The sequence below is a fragment of the Porites lutea genome, chromosome 11 (genome assembly GCF_958299795.1).
Source record: "Porites lutea chromosome 11, jaPorLute2.1, whole genome shotgun sequence".
In the NCBI taxonomy this organism is placed as follows: Eukaryota; Metazoa; Cnidaria; class Anthozoa; order Scleractinia; family Poritidae; genus Porites; species Porites lutea.
The window spans coordinates 19,835,821-19,860,008 of record NC_133211.1 but is presented as its reverse complement, the minus strand read 5'-3'; the positions used below and the strand labels follow the sequence as shown (position 1 = coordinate 19,860,008).

Here is a 24,188-nt window from a genome sequence, read left to right as displayed (position 1 = left end):
TAAAACTCGGAGAATTGTCCGCACTCACTTGTCTGATGGCCACGGATTCAGCAAGAACTGTGAAAGGAGTTCCCCTAGAACTGATTACTTCTAGAATGGCATCCACCAATCCAACAACAAATTTTAGTTTCTTGACTCCTTCTGTATGTTCCGTCTGCGATTCACAAATTCAGTCAAACAAGATGAGTATAACATACAGTTTGTTAGATTTTTGTGTTAGTTACCTAGGATTGGCTTGATCACATAGACTAAAGATTTTCCTAGATCCACCCTTGCGGTCTTGATGATACCCTCCTTCTTACGAACATTTGACCTACATGACCTCCATGATCCGCGAAATATTGCAATGTGAAATTGCCTACTTTTACTTTTTAGGGAGGAAGTAAACAAGCGACGACGAAATTTTATTCTCTTCCAAACTTGAATATGGTTTTTTAGAAATTCAACTCCGGGAGGGTTCCCCTACATTTGACGAAGTAAGTGAGTTGGAATAATCGTGATAAAGACCGAAAGAACGCAAATTCATTTTTGAAGCGACGTTCTCGTTGCCGTCACGTTGTCGGATCGTAAAGTCCCTAATATGGCGGACGTGGCGTCATGTGAAAACGTTCTATGTTCTGCTCGCCCAAATCTTATCGAATAACACAAATAAACAAGGGTAAAACCGACGAAGTTCGATTCACCGTTTCTAGTTTCATACAGAATTTAGCAAACAGAGTCCAAAGCACCACTATTAAAAACAGTTAGTGTTGTTCTCTTACATCCAACAGTGTATCTTCAGGTAGTTCAGGAGCAACAAGAGCTATAGGTCCTTCCATATCAGGTGACATGACCTCCGTTTCCTTGGCGACCATCATGTGTTTAGGGGTCTTGGGAGGTGAGCTTTCTCCAAATCCCCAGGTCACTTTTGTACCTAAAGCAAATGTCCGTAAATAATGACTCAAAGTCATGAAATTTACTTTTTACTGCATTAGTAATAGACAGGAAATTGTAGAGGAGATAATTTTACTCCATTTGGCTTCACTCATTGTGTCAGCACTTGAGTATACACCTCTCCTGCATGGTACTGGTGAGATCATACAATGAAACGGGATTAAGTTGGTGCCTTTGTTAACAGGAATCGGGGAAAGGTATATTCCTTTATTTCTGTTTGTTCCAGTCACTTGATAGCTGAGTTTTAAAAATAGAACAACAGTACTTAGACGATACTTATAGCAGCACAGCGTGACTGGAGACCAGAGAAAGTCAAGAGGTGAACGGGCAGAGAGGTGTCTCCCTTTTTCTCTTCCCGTCTCCTTCCCAGCTTCTTATTGGAATCCTATTGTTTTCTCTGGGCTAACGTTCGCCTGTGCAATAACAGGCCATTTGCACGATGGCGTCATTTTACTACTACGACCAGAATCCTTTTCGTTTTTCTTTTCATATTTAAATTTGGTAATCCCAGCGGGATTTAAATGACAAAAGCCGTAATTTGACCGAGAAAGGAAAACCCTGAAGGATTCTGGTCGTAGTAGTAAATGATGTCGTCGTGCAAAAGGCCCATTCTGATAGCAATCAAACGGGAACAGTCAGGTAGTATCTAAGTGCTTTACAAGACGACTTGGAGTGGCCATTCCTCTTACTGATTTTCAGAGCTGTGTAGCACCTGGTTACAAACCAGGGTTAGTTCCACTTTGATTGATAGAAAGTGTAACGCTGATCTTTCAAATTGCTGTTATATAGGGTAAGCTTGAGAAATTTAAAGTGGCAAATAAAAATGGGCCACGAGGGAGAACGACACCCTAACAATGATCACAAAATCAGAATATTATTCACAGTACTTAAAATTAATTTACTGTACCTTGACTCACAACAGCAGGTTTCTCTCCAAAACTCGTCTTTCTGTTCTGGAAATTCTGTCCAGGAGAGCAAAATATCCCAGCGTCACTGTCCAGGGGTGATGAAGAACCCACAGTGAACAGGCCTCTTAATGGCTTCATCTCTTTGTCCGGGTCAACAGCTGAATCTTTGTTGCTGTGGGACGTCTTGGTAGGAGAGCCGGGTATGGTGGGGAGTGCTGTAGACGAGGGAGAAGATGAAAGGGGAGGGGTTTTAGCCTTCAAGGGAGAGTACCCTCCACTTAAACTCCGATGATAAACTGGAGGTGTAGCTCCTCCCCCAAGCTGGAATCCTGGTGTAGTTAACAAAGTCCCTGCTTTGCGAGGTAGACCCATGGCTAGGATGGCCGGGCAGCTATGTACACGAATCATCTGTTTGTTTTCTGCACCGGGTTCAGAGAGATCTGTTATTGGGATGCCCATTCCTGCATTGGATTGGCATGCCAAGGCTGTCAAGATGGGTGAAGTATCTTTAGAGACTAAATGCTCGATATTTGACAGTGCTCTTCTAATTTTACAAGAAGCAGGGCGCGCGAGACCCTTGTTCACATCAGTGCTTGAGAAACCAGCAAACGCTGCGGCATCTGGTGCCTGTGCTTGCTCATTCATCAATTGTACAGCTTCAGTGAGAGTTGTAGGAGATGCCTTAGTACCAAATTGAGCTGGTACCTCTTTCTGAGACACGGGACTGTTTTCCTGGCCACCCTTACTCATGCTTGAACCTTTGACGGTACCCTTGGTAGCAGACAATTTGGGAGAGCTATTCTGCTGTTTTCTAGCACTACCACTTGTGCTTGAACCATGTTGAGTGGGTGAAGGAGACTTTCGTGAAGACCCTTGCTTACCACCAATACATCCAGACACTGTATGTGGCCTAGGTATTGGCCGGGGCGAGGTAGACAGCTCCCCGCGAGGTACAGTCCGAGGGGAAGAATTTGTACGTCTCCGGATTCTCATTTCAATGGGTGAGGATTCAGCTGAGGAGGGAGAGGAGTTTGGACTGTGGAGTGCTGGTTGCTGCATGCGAGGGGAGGAAGGTGATGTCGAGTAAGGGGACCCTACTGTAAACGTGGCTCTTTGTGGTGTGCGGGATAATGGAGGGGATTGAGAGTAGGGGCGGCTGCTAGGCCTTGGAGGTGATTGACTGCTGAAACAAAACACAATTATGATAGTTATTACACTGCACTCACTATCCGTCTTCTCAATGCCTAAGAACCTCCAGTTAATTTTGGAAATGAGTGCAACCTAGCTGACTAACTGGCTGGTACAATAGGTTACAACCACTACAGTGTATAATACCGGTACTTGATTTCCAGCAGCAATGTCTCACTATGTTCTGTGTGATGGTGTGTTAGTCATTATTTTCTTCAAAACAATGTATAATAAAACAAATGCTATATTCTGTTTTGGTGATGTCTGGAATAATCAAGGTTGAGGTACACCTGGGCTGTACAGTGTAAGTGTTATCAGCCAAGGCTGAACTCTTCTTAAAGTTATTGTTTATAATAACATTCTTTCTAGAGTGTCAATGCATTTGGAAAGGAACACTACTTAGAATGGTCACCCAAGCCGCGCAAAGTTGTAGCTTCATCCTCAAGTATTTTAAGACTGAGTATTGGCCTGAATGGAATCTAACTTTTTCAAACCTCCTGGGGGGAGAAAAGGAAATTGGTTCAAATGATCATCTGAACCTTTGAAAAGTCTGGAGTAGAATTAGAGTGTTTTGTCGAGGATAAGGGAAGTCAGTTTTGGTTGGAATTATCAGGATTCTACTTTAATGAAAGGAATAACAATTCATTTTTTCTTACGTCAATGGAATGCTTTATGAAAAGGACAGAAACAAATGACAGCAAAAATGGTAAGAATGGAAGGGCAAAAGAAGGACAAATATATTATGGTAACCATTAGAACAGGTCGAAGATGATGTGAAAGGAACACAGCAGGGAAAATAAACTCACTTGTAGAAAGGAAAAAGTGGATCTGAGGGATTTCTTTGTTGTTGAAATCCTGGAACAAATTAAAATGCCATCATGTCAGTTAGTTAGAAACTAACAACAATAAACAGTCTTTTAATGTATTTAAATGCAATTTAAAGGAGTTAACAACTAAGAGCGCCTGGGTGCCTAGGTCAGCGGTCTTTGGCATGCGCATGCCCGGTGGCTGGCTACATCGATCATGTGATTCCTTGGTCCATTCAGTTTTACCTTCGTGCGGGGTTCTGGCAGCCTTTTTCTTCAATAAACAGTCTTTTACTCAGCTACCCATGACACACCCCTTACAACAGATGCATATGAAAACAACAGTTTCCTGACTTCATGTTGATGCTCTGTTAAAAAAAAGCCACTTACTTGGATTCTCAGGGTTTGAGGGAACAAGGACAAAGCCCTACAACAAAAAGGAAAAAAAGATGCCCATAGGTATATCACAACAAAATAGTTTTTTTGTACTGTATTAATTTTATTCCCTCAAAAGTGATATTTAACTAAGACTAAAAGGCTCAGTAGTGAGTCAAGCTATCAAGTTATGGAACAAACCTCAGGTGCTAATTCATCATCTGGAGTTGCTGGAGAACTACACTGAGCACTGGAAGCTGTAAGCACAATAAATCATATCGTCACCATCATTGGATTTCAATAATCAGAGTTAACGTTCCAAAACACCTGATGAAAATATTTTGCCCGCTAAGAAAGGTATTTTGTTAACACCCACACCAAACATTAATTGCCAATAAATCACCACAACAAAATTGAAACAGGTTCAAAAGAACAGCAACTCATGACAAGAAATCACCATTATATCATAATTAGTTTACATGTCCATTTAAATTTGTATCTAAAAAAGAAAAAAAAGCATCTTTTATTTAAACACGGTGAATTTTAAAGCTAATATAGCTTATGGGGCCATGTAAAAACTGTTAATACATTGTAGGATAATAAAAAATTTAAAAAAAATACACTAAAAACAATAAAAAATATGTAAATTAGTGTCAAAAAAAAATTAAAAATATGAATGTATAAATGAATGAAAGGAGAAATATGTACAATATTTAAGAGATAATAGAATCAAAAAAAGGCAAATCACTGTCAATTTGGGGACCCTTTGGCAGTGACTCTTCATTAAAGTTCGAGTTTCTAAACATGCATTAAAAATGACAGCAAAAATAAGTGGTTTAAAACCAGATTGACCTATTCATGTGAGAAAGAGACAGGAAGTATAAATGCAATAGAAGACTCTCTGTACACTGCCAAGGGCTTAAATGATGCACAAACGTTAAGCACAAAATCAAAAAGCAAGTTGCACATAACACCATTGCACTTAAATATTTAACAAACTGCTAACTGCTATTAAAAAAAAAAAACAGAACTTACTGTTTCCTGAGGAGCTGATGTTCATGATAGTGGGTGGATCCTGGGGCGACATCACAGTTGGGTCATTGGGCGGAGTCACACAAGGAAGGAGATCGACACGTACATCACCCAAAGCTTCAGCACCATAGCTCTTTAGAAGGATGAAAAACATTACGATTACTGTAGACTGCAAGCAGTCCATGTTCAATCCATTGAGGTGCTTGCATTCTACATGCTCCCGACAATCATTACGGAACAGCTAACAGTTTTTGAGATAGCAATAAATCGGTGCTCTACACCTACAGTGTACTATTAAGTTGCAAATTTTACACTCTGCCATTCTCTTGGTACATTTCTTATGGTTCTGGAGAGGAGAATTTAACTTGATCGAAACAGTTTTTTATGTGATCATTTCCTTTATTCTCCCAACCAATCATTTTTTTTTATTTTATTTTCTTTGATGCTGGTTATTGATGGTCTCAATGAGACTCTCAGTGACTGACTGGAAGCAGAAACTAAAGAGATTAATAACCTTATTATTGTGCGATAAAATTCCATATTTTCTTGAAAATAATACTACAACAACTATTTTTCAGCCCATAAACATGTATACAGAATTCAGAATCTTAGAACAAAATAAACAAAATGCTTTTGCAACGTTGTTTAACTTCAAGGGAAATGTTCCTTGGGGTAGCCATCAGAACTGCTTAAGTCATCAATACTCTAGAACTGTTATACTCTTACTATTACTTTCATCAACTTACTGGTGAATACGAAGGTGATCGTGTTCCCTGCGAAGTACTTGAATGTTTCCGTTGACTAACTGGTACAGCTACTGGTGTGGCTTTAGGCAAAAACAAAAGAAAAAATCAAGGGAACTTTAATTTGTATGATTTAACTGACAGTTATTCTCTTATATTCAAGCTCTAAACAATGATGAGTATTATGAACTTTTCAAGCACATGTAAAAGTAAAGAAACTTATAATATTATGCACCTATCAATGTAATGCTGGCGGGGGGGGGGGGGGGGGGGGGGAGGCAGGGCATAGGGTAAGGATTTTACTTTTTTCAAAAATTTGCGATCAAATTCCCTGCCCACGGGCAAATCATTCCAGTCAAATGCAACCAAATTTCCCCACCCCAGGCTCCACATTGCTGTCAGTCCCAAGGCAGAACCTAAGAAACGCACAATAAAAATATCTCCAAATAAAACTCTGCAAACTTTTATAATTATACGTTTTAACCATAATCAGTGTTACACTGCGTAGAATACATAAACCTTTAGGAGAAAGTCCACATTTTGTAAGTCTAAATATCGTTTTATCGTTCGTAGTAAAGGGTACAAAGAAAGTCAGTTTTATAAGTTTACAGTGATTGTAGCGAATGAGCCATACACTAATCAATTGTACTTGCAAAAATTGACTTGGTTTCTCTTAATTATCCATTTACTTTGATACCACAGTGTATTAAGAGGTTCAATTGATCCAGAACACGCTAAAACAAACGAAATTTGAAGACAAAACAGTGAAATCCACTCAGCCTTCGCTTGTTCTCATTGGCCTCCATGACTTCCTGATCTTTTCAAACCATATAGCGCATGCGTGAAACGTGGAAGCGGGAAACATATGTTCGGTCTCAGTCTTTTTCGTCCTAGTCGGCAGTTAAATATCTCCACGTCGGGCGAAGAAAGATTCAAATATCCCATCCCCCGGGAGAACAAGATCAGTCAAATGCCCTACCCCAGGGACAACAAAGACAATCAAATCCCCACCCCATGCCCTGCCCCCCCCCCCCCCCCCCATTACATTGATAGGTGCATTAACTTGACCAGTAAATTTCCTTTTCCATCATGATAAACAATAACAATGTAGTCAAAGAATTGTGAAATGTATTTTTAGAAGTTTCTGACAGTTTATGGACAGCTAGTTCATCAACTAGACTGTTTGAATTTGAAAGTGGCATCATGATGACTCACACTAAAACATTGTTCAACTTTATCTGCGATGTTACTCTTTACCTTCTTTTTTATTACATACACACATACACGTGCATACTTTAATTTTTTATACACAGTAAAATCCTCAGTATTACAAAAAATAATGATAAAGTAATATCTGTTTTACAAGATTGCTGTGTGGGAGCCTGACTGATTGTTGTTGTAATGTTGGTCAATTTCCCTTTTAAAGCGTCCATCCTTAAGCTAAGGGGTAGGCTATTCCATGGGACTGCCCCACTGTAGCCAAAAGCTACCCTTGCGATAGTTTGTGCGAGGTTTGGGCAGGTCTAGTTTACTTTTACAATCTTTTAGGTTATACATAGTACTGTGCATGTTAAATAAATCTTGCAGGTACACGGGGAAAAGCCCATATTGTTTTAAACATTAATATGGTATTAGCTTCTTTCGACATGTGGAAAGATTGTCCCAGTGGAGCCTATTTAGGAGGAAACTAGCGCTCGTATCATAACTGAACCTGGTGATGAAACCTTGGCTCATCTGTAAGGGTCACCCCAAATATTTTAGCAAATGCTGCCTTTGACAAACATTTACTGCTTTAGGCATGCACCAAAAAGTTTTACAGTGCAAGCTGAATATGATCAGAGCTATCACTAACATTTCAAGTTACCGGTAATTAATTAATTAGTAAGCAGGGAATTGAACAACTAGAAAGTTGTTTCTGGGGACAAGCTCATAGTAACAGTAATTACAGAAACAAGAATAAATATTTATCAAAATGCACATGCAAATGGCCATTCACTTGTAGGAAAATTCATCTTGTTTCACTTTGGCCTTGCACAGCTCCCTTGGTATGCTAACAGCATATGGTGCATCTATCCAACACATATAGTTCATGTGGCACACAACCACTCAAACAAAATTAATGTTGTGTGACTTACAAGCACTACGAGGGACTCGACCAGTCAAGAAGGGGTGGGAGAAGAATTCATCTGCAAGATGAGAAGTCTATGTTAGAGTTTAGTACATAAATTAACCCTTTACTGTTAGCTTTTAACAATATTAATTTGTAAAATCTTCAAAACGTGAGCTATGAACTGTACAATAACTTTGTAAATTATACATAATAGTATTAGTTTGACCTGGCTCATGACAGTGAGTCTCTTTCACACAAAAGTTAATATATTATTACAGACTTAAGAATCCTAGAAAAGGAGTTAATCTCAGCTGTATCTTGCCCTTGTAGAAATTAAGTATACTTTAAGTATACTTCAAGTATACTTTATATGTACTTCTCAGAAAAAAAGTACATTTGAAGTATACCTCGTTTGTACTTCCAGAAAAAAAGTATAAATGAAGTATATTTGGCAAATGTACTTCATTTATACTTCAAATACTTAAGTATACTTTAAGTATACTTCTTCAAACTTCAGTACTTGTGAAAAATAGTTTCGCAAAGAAAAGTGTACTTTAAGTATACTTTGAAACTTAAAGACACATTCTGATCTGAGGATCTAAGAAGGTTTGTCCGGATCTTGAAATCACTACAAGACAAAAGTATACTAAAAGTATGTTTTAAGTATAATTTAACTTCAAAATACTATTCAGATCAAATCAGTTTTCTTCTATTAAGGACACAGTTGAGATCATGTAAAGATTTCTTCCGAGTGGTGAAGTATATAACAGGTTTCTAGATACACAGGGCACACATTAGCTGTTCAGTCGACTTCCTTCGTAAGAAGATCATCCGCCGATCCCTGGGCGAAATGGCAAAGTCGCACAGTTTCATTCTGGTCATTTCTTTAACGTCTTTCGTGGAATTTTTGTAAGGCCCGTGTCGTTTTACCTCCTTTTTTACGAGGACCTTAAGAAATAGAACGAGAACTCGAAGCAAAACCATTGCTCATCGTCGGACATCTTTACGTTCGAGGAAAGAAATGCATATATGAAGGTGTTGAATTACCGCTGACTTCCAGTACCGTCGCAAAATATACGGGATCTTGTGGATTTCCTAATACGGTCATGTATGAATCATTTACAGCATACCTAACTTCCATATATGGTTTTGGCGGGCGATACAGATTCGAAGGAACGTTCGTTGAGCTTTGCAGAGAGTGTCTTCAAGATATTTATACGCTTGGAATATTGCCTTTAATTTATCTTCACAATTCGAGCACAATATGAGTGGAACTTGAAAAGAAAACAAAAGAAGTACACCATGACTGAATTTTGACGATACAAGTAAGTTTTGGGGTGAAAAATGTATCGGTTCCAGTCGTTTCAATATATATCGATTCTTCTTTGCAAATGACACACGAGTTGAGCCTTAAGGTTTACAAAGTAAAAGCTTGTTTACTTCGCCTAATGTGCAGTGTAAATTCAAAATATAAAACCCAAGTCTTGTTTTCGTTAGATCGCATTTCGTTCCAGTTTTTGTACGTAATAGGTAGACATATTTCTTTAATAAGGTAATGGCACAATTTACTTTGTGGCCAAAGAGTACAGATCTAATCATTCTTGTCTATTAAACATTTACTAAAATTAAGAAGAATATTGTGTGATGGTTCTAAGCAATAATTATTAAGTACAAGTGAGTTAAAGAAAGTTCAGAAAGAAACCTGTTAATATACATGCACCTTCCTTGAAATGTTCTCATTGCCAATGAAAATTTTACTAAAATCAAGAAGAATAATATATTATGGTAATCAAATGCAGTGAGTTCCTTTGATAAGAATAGAAAATGTATATTTTTATGTTGTGGAAACCTATTCCAACAAGATTTGCTATATATTTTTTTATGTTTTCTTAGTACATTTGTATTGCTTTTTTTGTTATATCAATAAATGATTTTACAATATAATTGATCCCAGTCTGACGTGTCTCAGTGATTGATAAACATATTGCATTGAGTATACTTTAAGTATATTTTAAGTATACTTGAAGTATACTTCCCATTAAGTATACTTCAAGTATACTTTCATTTAAGTATACTTTAAGTATACTTTTTAGGTGTCGAAAAGTTGTGTACTTAAAGTATACTTCTGGTAAGTATACTTAAAGTATACTTTAAGTACAAATGAAGTATACTTTTTAAAGTGTTTATCACCTATATAAAGTATACTTTAAATGTACTGAATTTCTACAAGGGTGAAGACATGTCATGCTGTACAATTGCATTGGAATCAACAATACACACTGGAATCCTTTTCAAGTACCACAACAATCTTAAACAAATGTAACAGAGGAAAATCAAAAAATTATGATTTTTACCAAAGTCAAGTCTGTCTCGTGGGTTCCTTTTGAGCAGCCTAATAAGAAGGTCTTTCAAGTGACTTGAAGTACCCGCTGGAATGCTGTCAAAAAAATATTGTCAACAAAGCTTCAAGTCAATTCATTCAAAAACAGTACAGAATGTACCCCTATTAATATATCCTTGCAAGTGCACGGGTAAATAAATTTGTCATTATTCACTCACTTCGGGGTCACAGTTTTGCTTTTCTCATAGAACTTCTTCAGCTGTTGTGGACTATTTGCCTGCAGACAATAATAATTTTTATAACTCATGCTTTATAAATGACATTTAAGAGGCAGTCTCAGTAAAAACCGCCCACTCAATTTCACGTGAAAAATAATTTTGCCTGAAACTCTGGCGAGTGAAAGGCTTTATCAAGACTATGACTAAAATAGGTTTGCTTTGACTCACAATAATTTTCTTGCCGTGCTGGGGGGCGCTAAGTATTTTGTCCTGCCATGGTCAATTTGCACGTCTAGAAAATTGAAAATTAGGCATTTTTTGTCGCGCTGTAAAATGTTTGATTTGCACCATCTGCTACCAAGATGAATTTTATATCTATTTATAGGTTTATACTACTACATCAGAAATTTCTGCAATTTGATTGGCTTAGAGCAGTGGTATTTCAGCTTAATTTGAAATACCTACATGTGAAAATTACAAACCTTTTGTGGGTAGTAGTATAAACAAATGATAGCATGATTTGTATGTGATATTTGGCATAAATACAACTTGTGCTATTTCAAAATTGTCTCAAATTTCACTTGCCTAACGGCTCATGAAATTACGTGTAACAATTTCGAAATATCACTCGTGGTTTTTATGCCAAATATCACTACAAATCATGCTACTACCTAAACAAACACCTCTAGTTTTACGTGAAAGTAATAGTTGCCCACTAGATTTAGCTGAAAAGACGAAATCAAGCAAAATATGACCCCAAGTAATTGCCTTAGAGCGAAAGGCCAAAATGACCATGGCCGATTCAAATATGGCCGCATATCAGCAGTTTCTAAAGAAAGCACATTTACTGGAATTTTATGGAATCTGGCATCTCAGGGATTGGAATACGGCTCAATTTGTGAATCAGTGCCAGTAATGAATTAGGTAAACCACACTTTCGACAAAATCTGCTTGAGATGGATCAGTAACGCTAGAGCTGAAAATATTGCAAAGCTCACATATGCGTTGATACAAACGGTCATAACTTTTAAAATACTGAAATCGTTCAGGGGTTTTTGTATAATGCTTTATAACAGATGATCTATCTTTTTGTTTATTTGGTCTAGAGCCTTCAGCTAGGTCCCAAACGTCAGGAATAAGCTTTTAACCCAGGGTCATTTTTGGCCTTTCATTCCAAGGCAATTACTTGGGGTCATACTTTGCTTGATTTCCCTTTTCAGCTAAATTTAGCGAATAACTATTACTTTCATGTAAAACTAGATGTGTTTACCTATAAATAGATATAAAATTCATTGGCAGATGGTGCAAATCAAACATTGCCACCAAAAATGTCAGATTTTCAATATTCAAGACGTACAAATTGGCCGTGGCGGGACAAAACTGAATACTTAGTGCCCCCCAGCAAGAAAATTATTGTGAATCAAAGCAAACCTATTTTAGTTATAGTCTCAATAAAGCCTTTCACTTGCCAGAGTTTCAGGCAAAATTATGTTTTATGCGAAATTGAGTGCGCAGTTTTTACTGAGACTGCCTCTTAACAGGTTCTCAAGATGGTCTTAAACATTAGTGGCCTTGAAACTTTCTCAAGATTGTCAAAAATACATGAACAATCACAAGAACAGTCAATTAAATTAATTTCTGATTATTTGCATTCTGATTATTTGCATTTTAAAACCATTCACCTTTATATTTATATATTAAATATTTAAGAACCAACAGTGTCTCAATAAGTCATCATCATTTTGTTGGCCCAAAATTGCAGCGTCTAAAGTACGGGTCAAATTCCTTAAGAGTACATTTCACTGCTCATCATAATAACTATAAAGCACCACACAGTAATTACCCTTGACCTATAAAAACATTTTGAAAAGTGATTAGGGCTAGGAATCACTTAGTTCTGTTTATTTATCTGTAGCATGGTGACTTGTACTCTGACCTCTGGAATGTGGCCTGTATTTTAGACCTGCCATACTACACCAGATGTTTTGTTCAGAGAATATGCAACCAGACTCTAATTTTTTTATCTTTTCCATACTCATTATAGGAAGTGAGTTATATATTCAGTGGTAACAGGGGTGTCACTAAAGGTGGGTGAGGGATTTCCTGTTGGCATAATAAATATGACCACTGGCTACTTTCACAAGAACAAAAGGAAATTAAAACCAAAAGCCCAAGTGTTGAACTCCCTGTCTACAAATTGAATATACCCAGCAACTTGAACTTCTCGACAGCCCTGATGGTTTAACAGGTAAAGTGCACAGATGCCTCATACAGTGTATATTAAGTTAAATATACTAGTAACAAACCTGAAAGGGAGCTTTTCCTGTTAAACACTGGTAAACAATGGTTCCTACACTCCACAGATCAGCCTTGGCATCATAAGCTTTGGACATTATAACTTCAGGAGCCTAAAACAAAATAAATAACTTGTCAATGAATAATTTGAGGTGCACCAATGACTGTACACTAGGGACAGTCATTGTTTTAAAACCCTGTTACAGTTTTCCTGGCCGAAACTGTATCCTGCACATAATACAATGTACAATTCAGCAGTTCTTAGGGTAAAAGCTAAATGACCAAGAAGTGGCCACACCTTTGAGTACATGCTACATGTATGCACCAATGGGTGTGAAAAGGTCCTGTGAAGATGACACCTTTGGAAGCTGATCCCTGCATTTTTATGCCAACCTCTGCCAAAAATCTGGAGATTGTCTCTTTTGTAGTCCCCTTCCCCCCCCCCCCCCCCCCTTACTCAATTACAAATCAACCAAGTTCCCTGAAGTAACATGGGTGTGGCGAGGACATTAAACAAAGTTTAACATGAGGTATTGACAGTCAAAATTCCCTTTTATGATGGAATGGTGTTGTAATTGATAAAATACAACTGTACAAGTCTTTCCAAAATTTAAACTAAAGCAAAAAAAGCTCCGAATTCAATTTTATGCGACAGATTTGTTGATCATAAAGCATACTGGGAGATTTGAGCAGTATCTGGGAGAGCTGGCATATATATGTAGCTTGTAGTGCCAAACAGAAAGAGTGATGACTTACCATTTAACAGGATAATAATTACAATTTCAACAAAAGGCTTACTAGGAGATACTCACCATGTACATTGGGGATCCACACAATGTAGCTGCCATCATCTCACCAGGAAGGAACCTTGCAAACCCAAAGTCAGCTGAAGAAAGGATTTACAAATTAAATTTACAGTAGATCAGCACTTCTTTACAAAATGATTTCAAAATAGACTTCTCAGAATTTCTAACATTAAATATCAATTATTGTAGATTTTTTATTAACTTTTTTCATCCAGAGCATTTAACAATAGGTACACACGGAGAATTCATCCTTTGTCTCAAGAGAAAATAACAACAAAAAATAAACAGGGCAGTTCTAATTTTACCTAGAACCTAATCACTGTAGCATTAACAAGTGAGTGAAATATTACCATCACTATGGACAGCTTCCTACATGTAAGTCTACAAAATTTTCAACTATTTTTTTCATAAATTAGCCTCTGAAATCTTTTCATAGTTGTCTGCAGTTACATGATAATGAATACTCATAACTTCAAGTCTACACAAACCAAACTGAAAACAACAAACAATATAAATAGCAACCTTCATGAGTTACAAAGGACACAGCCTACCAATTTTGATTTTGATATCTGATGGTGAGGGCTTTGCAACCCCTGTGTGATGCAGGAGAAGATTTTGGGGCTTCAGATCTCTGTGGACCACACCTTTGGACTTCAATGTGCACATGGCAGAAGCTGTAGATAAAAACATATTTAAGAAATAAAGATAACAAAATAAAAAAATTATTCTTAGGAGGAAAAACAATAACAATGGAACAACTTCATCTGTCAGAAAGTAAAGGTGTTAACAAATTTCAGCATCATCGGATTATAAGAGACAATCAACAGGCATCAGCAAATATTTGTTTATGAAGATCATGTCTGAGTACACGTGCCATAATTGAGAAATATTGAATGGTGTTATTCCACCCTAAAATGTCCTCCCTGTGTATAAATCAACATTAATACACACAGGTACATGATGTACATCATTAGAGCAAAGGCTTGATGTGTACGTGTATGCTGTGGTTCAATTTTATCCTTGGTTTAAATTTTACTTTCCTTTGTTCTGGGGTATGGTAATGAGTTTGAAACAATGAAAAACATTTAAACCAAGGATAAAATCGAACCACACAGGGTCAGTAGCTGGCCAAAACTGCCTGCTACTTTCATCTCCTTCTACCATAACTGCTGACAAAAAATAAGCACCATCTAATAAAATTGTAAAGCATCCATTTCCCACTTTTGAATGACAATGAACGCATATTTAAACAGGTTTAGATCTGTGAAACGTTCAAACCGTCCCTTGTCTTGGAACACCTGGGACATTTTGACGACATTGTTCCCAGTCTTGCATGTATTCTGATGAAACAACATGGCACCATTTGGGAGACATTAAAAGTTTCAAAATGTCCCTAGATGCCTCAGCCCTCAAGAACTTGTGCCTTTGGTGTGAGTTCTAAAGCCGCCTACTATTCATTATCAGCCTGCTAGTTGAAAACATTCTGACATCCCTGACCACAAGATATACAAAACTAAGGTACACTCATGGTATACATGTAGTGAAGGCTAGCTGTGTAAAGCTTTAACCAGGGATTACCTCAGTAGTGATGATGATGATGACATTAACACTAGAACTCAATACATGCTCACCTATCTGATGCAAAAAGATGTGAATTGTGTCCTCACTGAGAGTTCCTTTCTCTGCAACAAAAGAAAAGTTACTGAATTTAGACCTATAAGGAAAATTACTTAAAATTTTAATTTAACAGATGATCTGCCAACTTCGGTCAATAAAGTACTACTTCCCTGACCAGGTGTACATGTATGTGACTTCTTGATACACAACATACAAAAAAAATTAACTCAGTCAAAATGTTGGACTACAGAAAAGTTCGTATTTAAAAACTGAGAGTAAGACCTTACATGTACCAAAGAAAAACTGTTAAAATGTGCTTGGTATGAATGAAGGGCACACAGACACACACACGTCTCCTATGTACATGTACATAATAAATATAATGATCTTGCTAGTTTGTTAGTATACATTTTTATTGTTACAGTAACAACAGAAGTTGGTATTAATCAATTTATTACCACGAAGATAGTCCGCAAGATCCCCTCCATTGCAATACTGGAAATGAAGACATGAGAAAAGACAGAATTAACAAAATTAATATCTTTTCTGTAAACTTTACTTTTGTTTGTTAACAACTTAGGAACAATCCATTACCGTGAAATTTGAAAATATACAAAGTAAGATGAGGTTAACTAACAAAATAACAAAGCAATACTTCACATAACAGCATTTCAGGATTTTCAGGAATACTGTGACAAGTGGAAGGTGTTAATACCAACCTCCATAACAAGATAGACATTGCTTGAAGTCTCCTATGATAACAAAAAAACCATCAAGATCAATGGTTATTTATGCAAAACAAGAGAACTCTAGTGGTTAAAGCATAGTTGGAGACGGAAATCTGGAGGCCCAAACATGAATTAGAAGCATAATGTATGAGTTCTTAAAATCTTGCAGCATGGGTGCCTGATTTCAAAAAATTAAGGGACCAATAATCTTATAAATATCAGAGGTAAGGAAATAGATGGCCTTGTGTTTGTAACATTTTCTAAAATTTGCCCATAATACATTATTTTAGCTGATATCTTAGTTTAGGGCAACATGCAAAGAAAGTAATGCTCGATAGCCTGGGGCTAGTGGATTTTGCTATGGGGCTAGTGAATTCTGTTTTTAACTTGCCCGACGGGCAAATGATGCTTTTTGAGCAATTCGAATAACAGAAGAACTGTGAAATCAATTCTGCTTGTCAAAAGCTTTTGGGGCTAGTTGAAATGATGCCTGGGCTAGTAAATGCTAGCTTCAGCTTGCCCAAATGGCAGTTTCTTTGCATATAAAATTAATTTGATAAAAGTTTTGAATCATATTGCGTAGATAAACAAATGGAATGTACTTCTTATTAGTTCTTCCTTAACTGCAAAACACAAAAATAATTATGTTGAAATCAATCATTTCAGTGGGGTGGGGAGGGGTATGTTTGTTCAGGAAAACAAGCACACTCTTAAAAAAATATATGACAACTTTCATTTCCTTTACTATATCCCTCTTATCATGATCTTAACAATATCTAAAAGTTATCAATTTATGGCAAGTTTCTTTACAGAAATACTGTTATTGGAAAAAAGCCAACATATGTACATTATTTCCCAGATACAATGTCAGCAAGCAAAATTATGGAAAACATCAATGGCACTCACATATGATAGCCTTTTAGGTATACATTGACTTTTATTTACAAAAATTCTTTTTGCAAAAAAAAAATACAAAAAAGATGAAAAACGATTGTTACCTGACAGTCAAACAGTGAGACAACATTTGCGTGGTGAAGTTCCTACACAAAGGATCAAATTTTCGATAAAAATGTTAACAACATTAACGAAAAACAACAACTTCACGCAAGATTGCATGGCAGCAAGCATTAATGTGGAGGAAAGATCAATAAGCTATTATATTGCCGAAATCAGAAGCAAAACCTGATCATGTAATAACCACGTGCATTCTTTCATCCTTTGCATCCTTTCACACAAGTTAGTTGAGAATTTTCTTTGTGTCCCTGGGGGTACAGCATGTTTACACCGTCATGCAATAACAACGAATTATCATGCAAGAAGTCCGAGTTACCAGACCATGTAGGTATCAATAATGTTTAAATATAAGAAGATAGACCTGTCTTACCTTCAGAATTTTGATCTCCTTTGCAAGTAAATTCTGGGTCTTGGAAAGATTTTTCTTCGCAATTACTTTAATAGCAACAACAAAATCGTCCTTCTGCGAAGAGGAAAGGTTTGAACCAGAAAATTGAGATCGATTTCACGCATTTGGACCGATAAAAGAGGATAATTTAGCGTATACAAAACCTTTTACTTTCGCAAAGCTTTTCTTAAGATATATACTATAGTGGCTTATCACGTTGAAGTGTTGTTTCCCTGTAACCGAGGAGCATCAATATGGAGATAAATAAAATTAAGCTTAAGTTTATATAGCTAGAGCGAGCCAAGGGAAATAAATTGTCATTGCTCTACAAAAGTAAGCTCAGTTATAAAGTAAGCAGGTTGAACACTTACCTAAAAAGATAAAACAATAACAAAAAAAAGACTTCTTACTTCAAGCTTACACAGCAGTATGCTTAACTTGTTTGTGACGACGAGAGCAAAATTTAGAAAACGAATGATCACTCAGTGATTTTACTTTCGTGGGTCCCCCGGTAAATGAAATGTGCTCTCACCTTTCGGTGATTTCCCTTAAAAACGACAGCAAACGCCCCATGTCCTATGAGGTCCTTCTTGCTGTAAACAAATTCACCTACGTGCTCTGTCATTATAAAGAAGAGATGTCGAGTCTCGAGGAAGAGAGAATGAAAGGAGATCGCCTTCGTCCCGGAATATTTTTTCTGGCGGACGGATGGCACGAAAACGAAGCGAAATGATCGCCAAAAATGTGAGTTGTACGAGGACTGTGTTGTCCTTTAGTAGAATTAGCCAGTGACATAACTTCTATCTGTCCTCCATGACTACATCTTTTAGTTCTTTCCTTTAAAGAATCCTCCTTTGTCGATGAAATACGTTTGTTTTGTTTATGTTCGATGAATTTATTTCACCGCGCAAAGGTCCCGGTGACGTCACTTGGAGGGTGGCTACAAAGCTGGAGGACGCGAGGACGCTAAGCCCCTCGGGCCTGGGGCCCGTTTCTCGAAAGTCCCGGTAATTTACGGGCCCGTTAACTTACCGGGTCATTTATCGGGAAGCTTTATCGGGCCCGAAGTTGCGTTTCTCGAAGCACCCGTAAACTTTCCCGGTACTTACCGGGCCCGAAAAAATAGCGGGCCGTTACCAGACTCTGGCTCGGTCACTTCACGGTCGCCCGCGGGAGAAGGAGAACGAGTTGGAACTCTATTTCATTCGAATCATTCGCTTTGTGCGACTGTTCGAGCGGATTTTTTTTTTTTGCGTTTCGATTCGAAGGACAATTCAATATGTTCTAAGTTTAACTTTGGGGTCGTCGTTGTTTCAAAGGAGAGCAACCAAGAGGTCATTTTTATGTATTATCATGTAATTTACAAGCGATAATCGACGATGACCACAAATCAGTTGCGTTCAGTAGTTCGATTCATGTTTGCCTTTCGTCATCGATAAGCTACAGTTACTGTTGAGCTATTCTCATGCTGATAATTCCATGGATGTGCGAAGTGGAGGTTACATGTTTAATTTTTTTCAGAAGACACAAGACTAAGAGGTAAGTATATTGATATTTCAGGTAAGTGCTATTTCATGCATTAAAAATGAATGTGCTTTTCTGTATGATGGAGTTCATGACCACCATTTGGTTGGCATGCTACCCTCAGTTTGCGCGGGAAAAAATATGTTGCCGTACTGTACGTTCGCCAATCCAGTGGCCGGTTGTTGTGCAGAAAAAGGTTTTGTGGTGTTTAAAGGTATGTACAGATTTTTTTATTTATTTATACTTCATCAATCAGTTATCATAGCCTTTCTTTGTAATTGTTTATTGCAATTATTTGTTATTAACCAAATTATGTTGTATTTCGGTTCTTGGTTTTAAACCTTTTTCGTACTGCTTCTCCATTTCGCGAACGATGTCAAAGGTGAAAATAAGCAAATGAGCTTAAGCCTCATAAAAGTACAACCACTAAAGAGATTAAGATTAACTGTAACAAATGCAGCGTTCATGCAGAAAAACTTAATAGTTGGGCAATTTTTAAAATGAATTGATTATCATCACACATTCCGTGACATTTTTGAAAATTTAAGCGTATTGGTATTTGAAATATGCAATTAAATAGATGTCTGTTAAGGAAAACTCAAGAGGCAGCCGTTTCACTTAGGCCAGGAGCAAAGCACTTGTACTTGCCTAGTAAGCTAAATCCTATTATAAAATCATTTATAAATGAATTATTTTAGGTAAAATAAAGCATGCTTTAAGAAAAACCAATAAAGGTTTATTGACAGCATTTTCATTACTGCATCACTCTACATCTGTTTAAAAATTAAAATAATATTACAATAATTATTACATCTACTAATTATGGTAAATTGATTAGGTACTATCAATGATAAAATTACGAATATATTTTTGACAAATGTTTCTACTACAGCTAGACAATTAATGTCTTTTACATTTCCACATGTCCACTATTATTATTAGTTGCCAAATTTTATCATGTTTTTTTGGTACTTTGTCAGTTTGCATGTAAGTTTTTGAAAAGATGTCTGCCGGAAAAAAACAAAGAAGTTCGCGATTTACACAAGGCATGACAGATGCCCTGGTAGAAGCTTATGGAAAGCATCAAGTAAGTGAAGTTAAGCCTTAAATGATGTTGTTGGTCTTGTTTCTTTTTTAAAGTTTTGATAATTAACTTGTTAAGAGGTCATTGGTAGTTTTTAGCAGTCATTCTAAATATTTGTAACTTTAACTCTGTATAGTCACGTCACTCAGGAAGCAAGCTTTCTCTGGAAATGTAGAACTGTGTTGTCATGATTCATATACATAAACACGTAATTCTTAAAATGAATATAGGAGTCACACACATAATTATGTCAGCAAAGTTTTGGAAAATCTGTGTAACAAGCTTATACATTCTCTGTCTAGTACATTCTGCAGAGCAAATTTTCCAATCTTGTGACAAATGAGAAGAAGAAAGAGGCATGGATAAAGGTGGCAGATGCTGTTAATGCAGTAAACCCTGCAGAACGGAAAACAGTAGAACAGGTAACTACCACATTGTAGGGTACTTGCAACCTTTCCAGAAAGGAAGGTGTTTAAGTATGCTTTCAGTGAAGATTAGTGCACTGGAATCCCCCCCTGGGAGTCAGTAAGGCTCTCTAGGTTTAAAGATAAGTAACCCCATTTCTTTACCTCATTTTTTGAGTTTATATGTATATAACATAGTCTAGTATATAACATAGTCTTCCATCTTAGTAGTATCCCAGGAACCATGTATTACACTTGTCTAGTAAAACCCGACTGGTTTTACATCCTGGTAATCTCATAAAGAGCAGGGTTGTCATTAAGAGCCGGGGGCCGGGGATTTTCCCCGGCTACTAAGAGAGTGGCCCCCGGCTACTTTTATTGGAAAATAGAAGAAAAATAGAACCAAAAGAAATCCCTAGCTATTTGATTCCCTGCCTACTTGTTGTATTTACCCGGCAACTTGAAATCTTAGTGACAACCCTGTAAAGAGCCTTAAAGGATAATAATTATATTACTTGCATGAATGCTTTGATCCTCCATGTAATACTTTAAATCCTTACAGGTTAAAAAAAAATGGGAAGATGTAACAGGAAGTGTCAAGAAAAAAGAAAGACATGCCAGACAGCAAGAACTCAAAAAATTAAATACAACAGGAAATGGATTCTTAGCAGATGAGGTGAGCTGTCTTATGTACACAGGTGCAAGTTGAAACTTTCGTGCCTTCATGTGACAAACAAAATGAAGGTGATGGCAAAAAAACATGATGACATTTGAAAGTTCAAATTCTGCTGGTCTTTATGAACAGTAGGATATTTTTTATTCTGCTAATGGAAATTCAGAACTTTGTAAGACATTTTTAACACAAATAATGTTTTTTTTTCTTGTTCAAAGGACAACTCAGACAGTGCAGGGCCCAGCGTGGACATTCTAAGCCAGTCGGAGCAGGAGGTTGCCAGAATACTCGGCCCTGAAATCTTTACTGGCATTCCTGGGGGTCAAGATACTATGAAATTGAGTAATACTAGTAACTGAATTTTGTCAGTTTTAAAAAAACCTCATTAAGGGGCTTTGTCTGTGTTAGACTTTTCTAAAAATAACTCCATCTTTGATTTTTGCCAGCTTTACCAAAACCTGTGTCAGATGTGGAGTGGGAAACGTACTCGGTGATGAGTGACAGCCTCCTTGAAGACAATTATTGTGGTGCATTGCAGGTTTTTTCATTGTTATTATTTACAAGAAAGGAAATGTCCAAGAAATTTTATTATACTGATTTCTTTCTTTGAAAGATACAGAAAGTTACCATTCGTTAGCACCCAACACCATTGCCTCTTCATAAATTTTGGAGGAGGGAAGGAAAGAGGAAGCAGACAAAAGATAGTCAAAAGTAAAAAATATTATAAAAGCAGCCATTGCCTGATCATCAAAAGTCACTTATTTATTGTCTTGTTTTTTATTTGGCATCAGGAAGTCAGCCCAAATCAGGAAGTTACTTTACATCAAAATTCCATGTACAAAAGGGATTCCATTCCAAGTACAAGTACAGCCAATGTCAAATCTAATGACACTGTAAGTACAATGTAAGAAGGAAACACTTCTGAATGACTAAAACTTTGGTAATAATAAAAAAATTGGTAATAATTACAGTAACAATATTACAGCAACCAAGTACCAGTGATAGTAAAAATTATAGCAATAATGACAAAGATTATAACACTGTAAAATAAATTGTCACTGTTCATAATGTCTACTGCTGCTATATGTTTTTAATTGTGGATTTAATTACAGTGAAACTGGGAAACCGTGAACACCAGAATTATTTTTGGAAAGGCAGAGAAAACTAAACAGCAATCAAAATGTTCATTAGATTGTGGTTTTGTGGGTAGCTCGCATTTCATGGCCGATCTTTGCTTTGACTAGTCACAACACAATATGAATAAACATTCCTGAAATGTTTCAAGTGTTCACAGTTATTCTGGTTTCACTGTAAGTCCCAACCTCTGAGTTGTTTGCAAAACAGGAATTCTCATTAAAACATAACATTGTAACATGTACAAAAATCTTACATGAAGTCACACATTTTATTATTTACTTATTTACTGAATAATTCAATCTTGCAGGATGATTATCACAAAGCCAAGAAAAGCAAGATGCTTGCAGAAACATTACAGGATGTAAGACACAGAAATTTTTGTTTTTACAAAATAAATGTAGAGATCTGAAATACACATATTTTAATAAATGCAATTGTTTTGAAGGTGAAATAATGCATAGTTTTTCCCTTTTTGTTTTTGATACTGAATAATTCAACCTTGCAGGATGATTATCACAAAGCCAAGAAGAGAAAGACTCTTTCTGAAGCTCAACTGGATGTAAGACACTTAAAATAATATTGTACAGTATAATAAACAGATCTTTTAGTTAATGAAAATGTTTACGAGGGTGATTTAAGCCATAGTTTTTCCCCTTTTGGCTCAGTGAACTCTCTTATCTTCTCTTTCAGTACTTTGAAACAGTTACAGCTTATTACAAGCTGAAAATGAAGAAGGTGGAGCTAGAAATATCAATGTTAAAAGACAAGAAAGATAAGGTACAAACCACAAATTTTAAACTGTCTTCTTTCATATGCATCATGGATCACTTCATGGAGTGCTCATTTATGTCACGCCAGACATTATAATGAATGTGTTTTGTTGCCAATTTTAGTGTTAAATGGGTGGATCTTAAATTATTATGAAGAATTTTTTCATTGCACTAAAGCTCACCAAAAATCATCTCAAGTTGATTCATTAAGACACAATAATTATTATTGATGAAAATGAAAGGTATCTTTTTAATTACGGCATTTTTCACTGTGATTTTCACTTGTAATAAATGTTTGTCAAGCTTACATCCTACAATTTGTATACTTTTCCTTTTGCAGGGTCGAATCAGCTCTTCCGTGGAAGAGTAGGTAGACCACTGGTATCATTCTTTGTAAAAACTGTAAATAAAACTGGAACGTACTTATTTATGTTGAATTAAGACGGAATCCGTCAGGAAATTGAGTAATTTTAATTTTCAATGGCCAAAAATGTTGCACCAGAATAATATAAAGAATATTGCATTCTTTAGTTATCTATAATAACACCAAAGAAAATTTAAAATAAATGTGAAATTACACAAAATGACACCTTACACATGAAATTTTCAGAATTTTACTCGTGTTTTCACAATTCTTGTGAAATTTGACATTTATTTTCTCGAACTCTTATAATAAATTTTCCTCGGTGTTATTACAGATGACTAATTACATCTTTAGCCCTTGAAAAATGTAAAAAATAATGCATTATTCTTTAAATTATTCTGGTACAAGGTTCTTGTCCACTGAAAATTAAAATTACTCAATTTCCTGCAGGATTCCGTCTTAATAATTAACAATGTACATATGTATGTATTTTATTTTTGATATTGTGCAAGGCAGGTAGCCAAAATCAATATAGAGCAGTTTCAATGACCATGTTTGAGAGTCACCTTGTGTAAGAGTCTTCATGCCTTAAAACAATGATGTATACTTTTGTAAATTCATTTAACTCTACCGATTTTAAGACATACAGTAAAAACCCACAAGTAAGAACCTACATTTTCTGGAGTTAGCCTAAACAGGTTCTTATTTAAATGGTAGTTAACACAATTTT

At 36.5% G+C, this 24,188-nt stretch overlaps 2 protein-coding genes across 4 annotated transcripts in view; one reads left to right on the top strand and one right to left on the bottom strand.

Annotated features, from left to right (window-relative positions):
* The window catches only part of LOC140951642 (serine/threonine-protein kinase unc-51-like), a 25,083-nt gene extending 6,696 nt beyond the window's left edge, over positions 1–18,387 (bottom strand). Inside the window, exons 1-20 of the mRNA XM_073400939.1 lie at positions 18,035–18,387; positions 17,485–17,577; positions 17,099–17,140; positions 16,092–16,124; positions 15,831–15,867; positions 15,387–15,437; positions 14,307–14,429; positions 13,762–13,835; positions 12,961–13,062; positions 10,655–10,713; positions 10,450–10,532; positions 8,121–8,171; positions 5,989–6,068; positions 5,246–5,375; positions 4,412–4,467; positions 4,226–4,262; positions 3,836–3,884; positions 1,841–3,021; positions 762–913; positions 29–154 (exon numbers count right to left, since the gene is read on the bottom strand). Of these exons, the coding sequence (XP_073257040.1) occupies positions 29–154; positions 762–913; positions 1,841–3,021; positions 3,836–3,884; positions 4,226–4,262; positions 4,412–4,467; positions 5,246–5,375; positions 5,989–6,068; positions 8,121–8,171; positions 10,450–10,532; positions 10,655–10,713; positions 12,961–13,062; positions 13,762–13,835; positions 14,307–14,429; positions 15,387–15,437; positions 15,831–15,867; positions 16,092–16,124; positions 17,099–17,140; positions 17,485–17,577; positions 18,035–18,127 (2,652 nt within the window). The 5' untranslated portion in view covers positions 18,128–18,387. The remainder of the gene's footprint in view (positions 1–28; positions 155–761; positions 914–1,840; positions 3,022–3,835; positions 3,885–4,225; positions 4,263–4,411; positions 4,468–5,245; positions 5,376–5,988; positions 6,069–8,120; positions 8,172–10,449; positions 10,533–10,654; positions 10,714–12,960; positions 13,063–13,761; positions 13,836–14,306; positions 14,430–15,386; positions 15,438–15,830; positions 15,868–16,091; positions 16,125–17,098; positions 17,141–17,484; positions 17,578–18,034) is intronic.
* Positions 18,388–18,709: 322 nt separating this feature from the next.
* LOC140952672 (uncharacterized) lies at positions 18,710–23,575 on the top strand. 3 transcript variants are annotated; one of them, XM_073402108.1, is made up of 11 exons: positions 18,711–19,240; positions 20,019–20,113; positions 20,413–20,532; positions 21,077–21,190; positions 21,406–21,529; positions 21,634–21,725; positions 21,979–22,080; positions 22,632–22,685; positions 22,830–22,883; positions 23,015–23,101; positions 23,435–23,575. In XM_073402108.1, the coding sequence occupies exons 1-11, from the start codon at positions 19,138–19,140 to the stop codon at positions 23,462–23,464; spliced, it is 975 nt and encodes a 324-aa protein (XP_073258209.1). In that variant the 5' UTR covers positions 18,711–19,137; the 3' UTR covers positions 23,465–23,575. The 3 variants fall into 3 exon arrangements, with proteins under 3 accessions (XP_073258210.1, XP_073258209.1, XP_073258211.1); XM_073402110.1 differs by having other exon boundaries at positions 18,713–19,240; positions 20,007–20,113; XM_073402109.1 differs by lacking the exon at positions 22,632–22,685 and having other exon boundaries at positions 18,710–19,240.
* Positions 23,576–24,188: the final 613 nt, after the last annotated feature.

Coding starts and splice junctions, on each gene's coding strand:
- LOC140952672 (XM_073402108.1), top strand. CDS start 19,138: ATGCTACCCTCAGTTTGCGCGGGAAAAAATATGTTGCCGTACTGTACG. Junction 21,726..21,978: donor ATTATTGTGGTGCATTGCAG/GTTTTTTCATTG, acceptor ATTTGGCATCAG/GAAGTCAGCCCAAATCAGGA. Junction 22,686..22,829: donor TTGCAGAAACATTACAGGAT/GTAAGACACAGA, acceptor TCAACCTTGCAG/GATGATTATCACAAAGCCAA.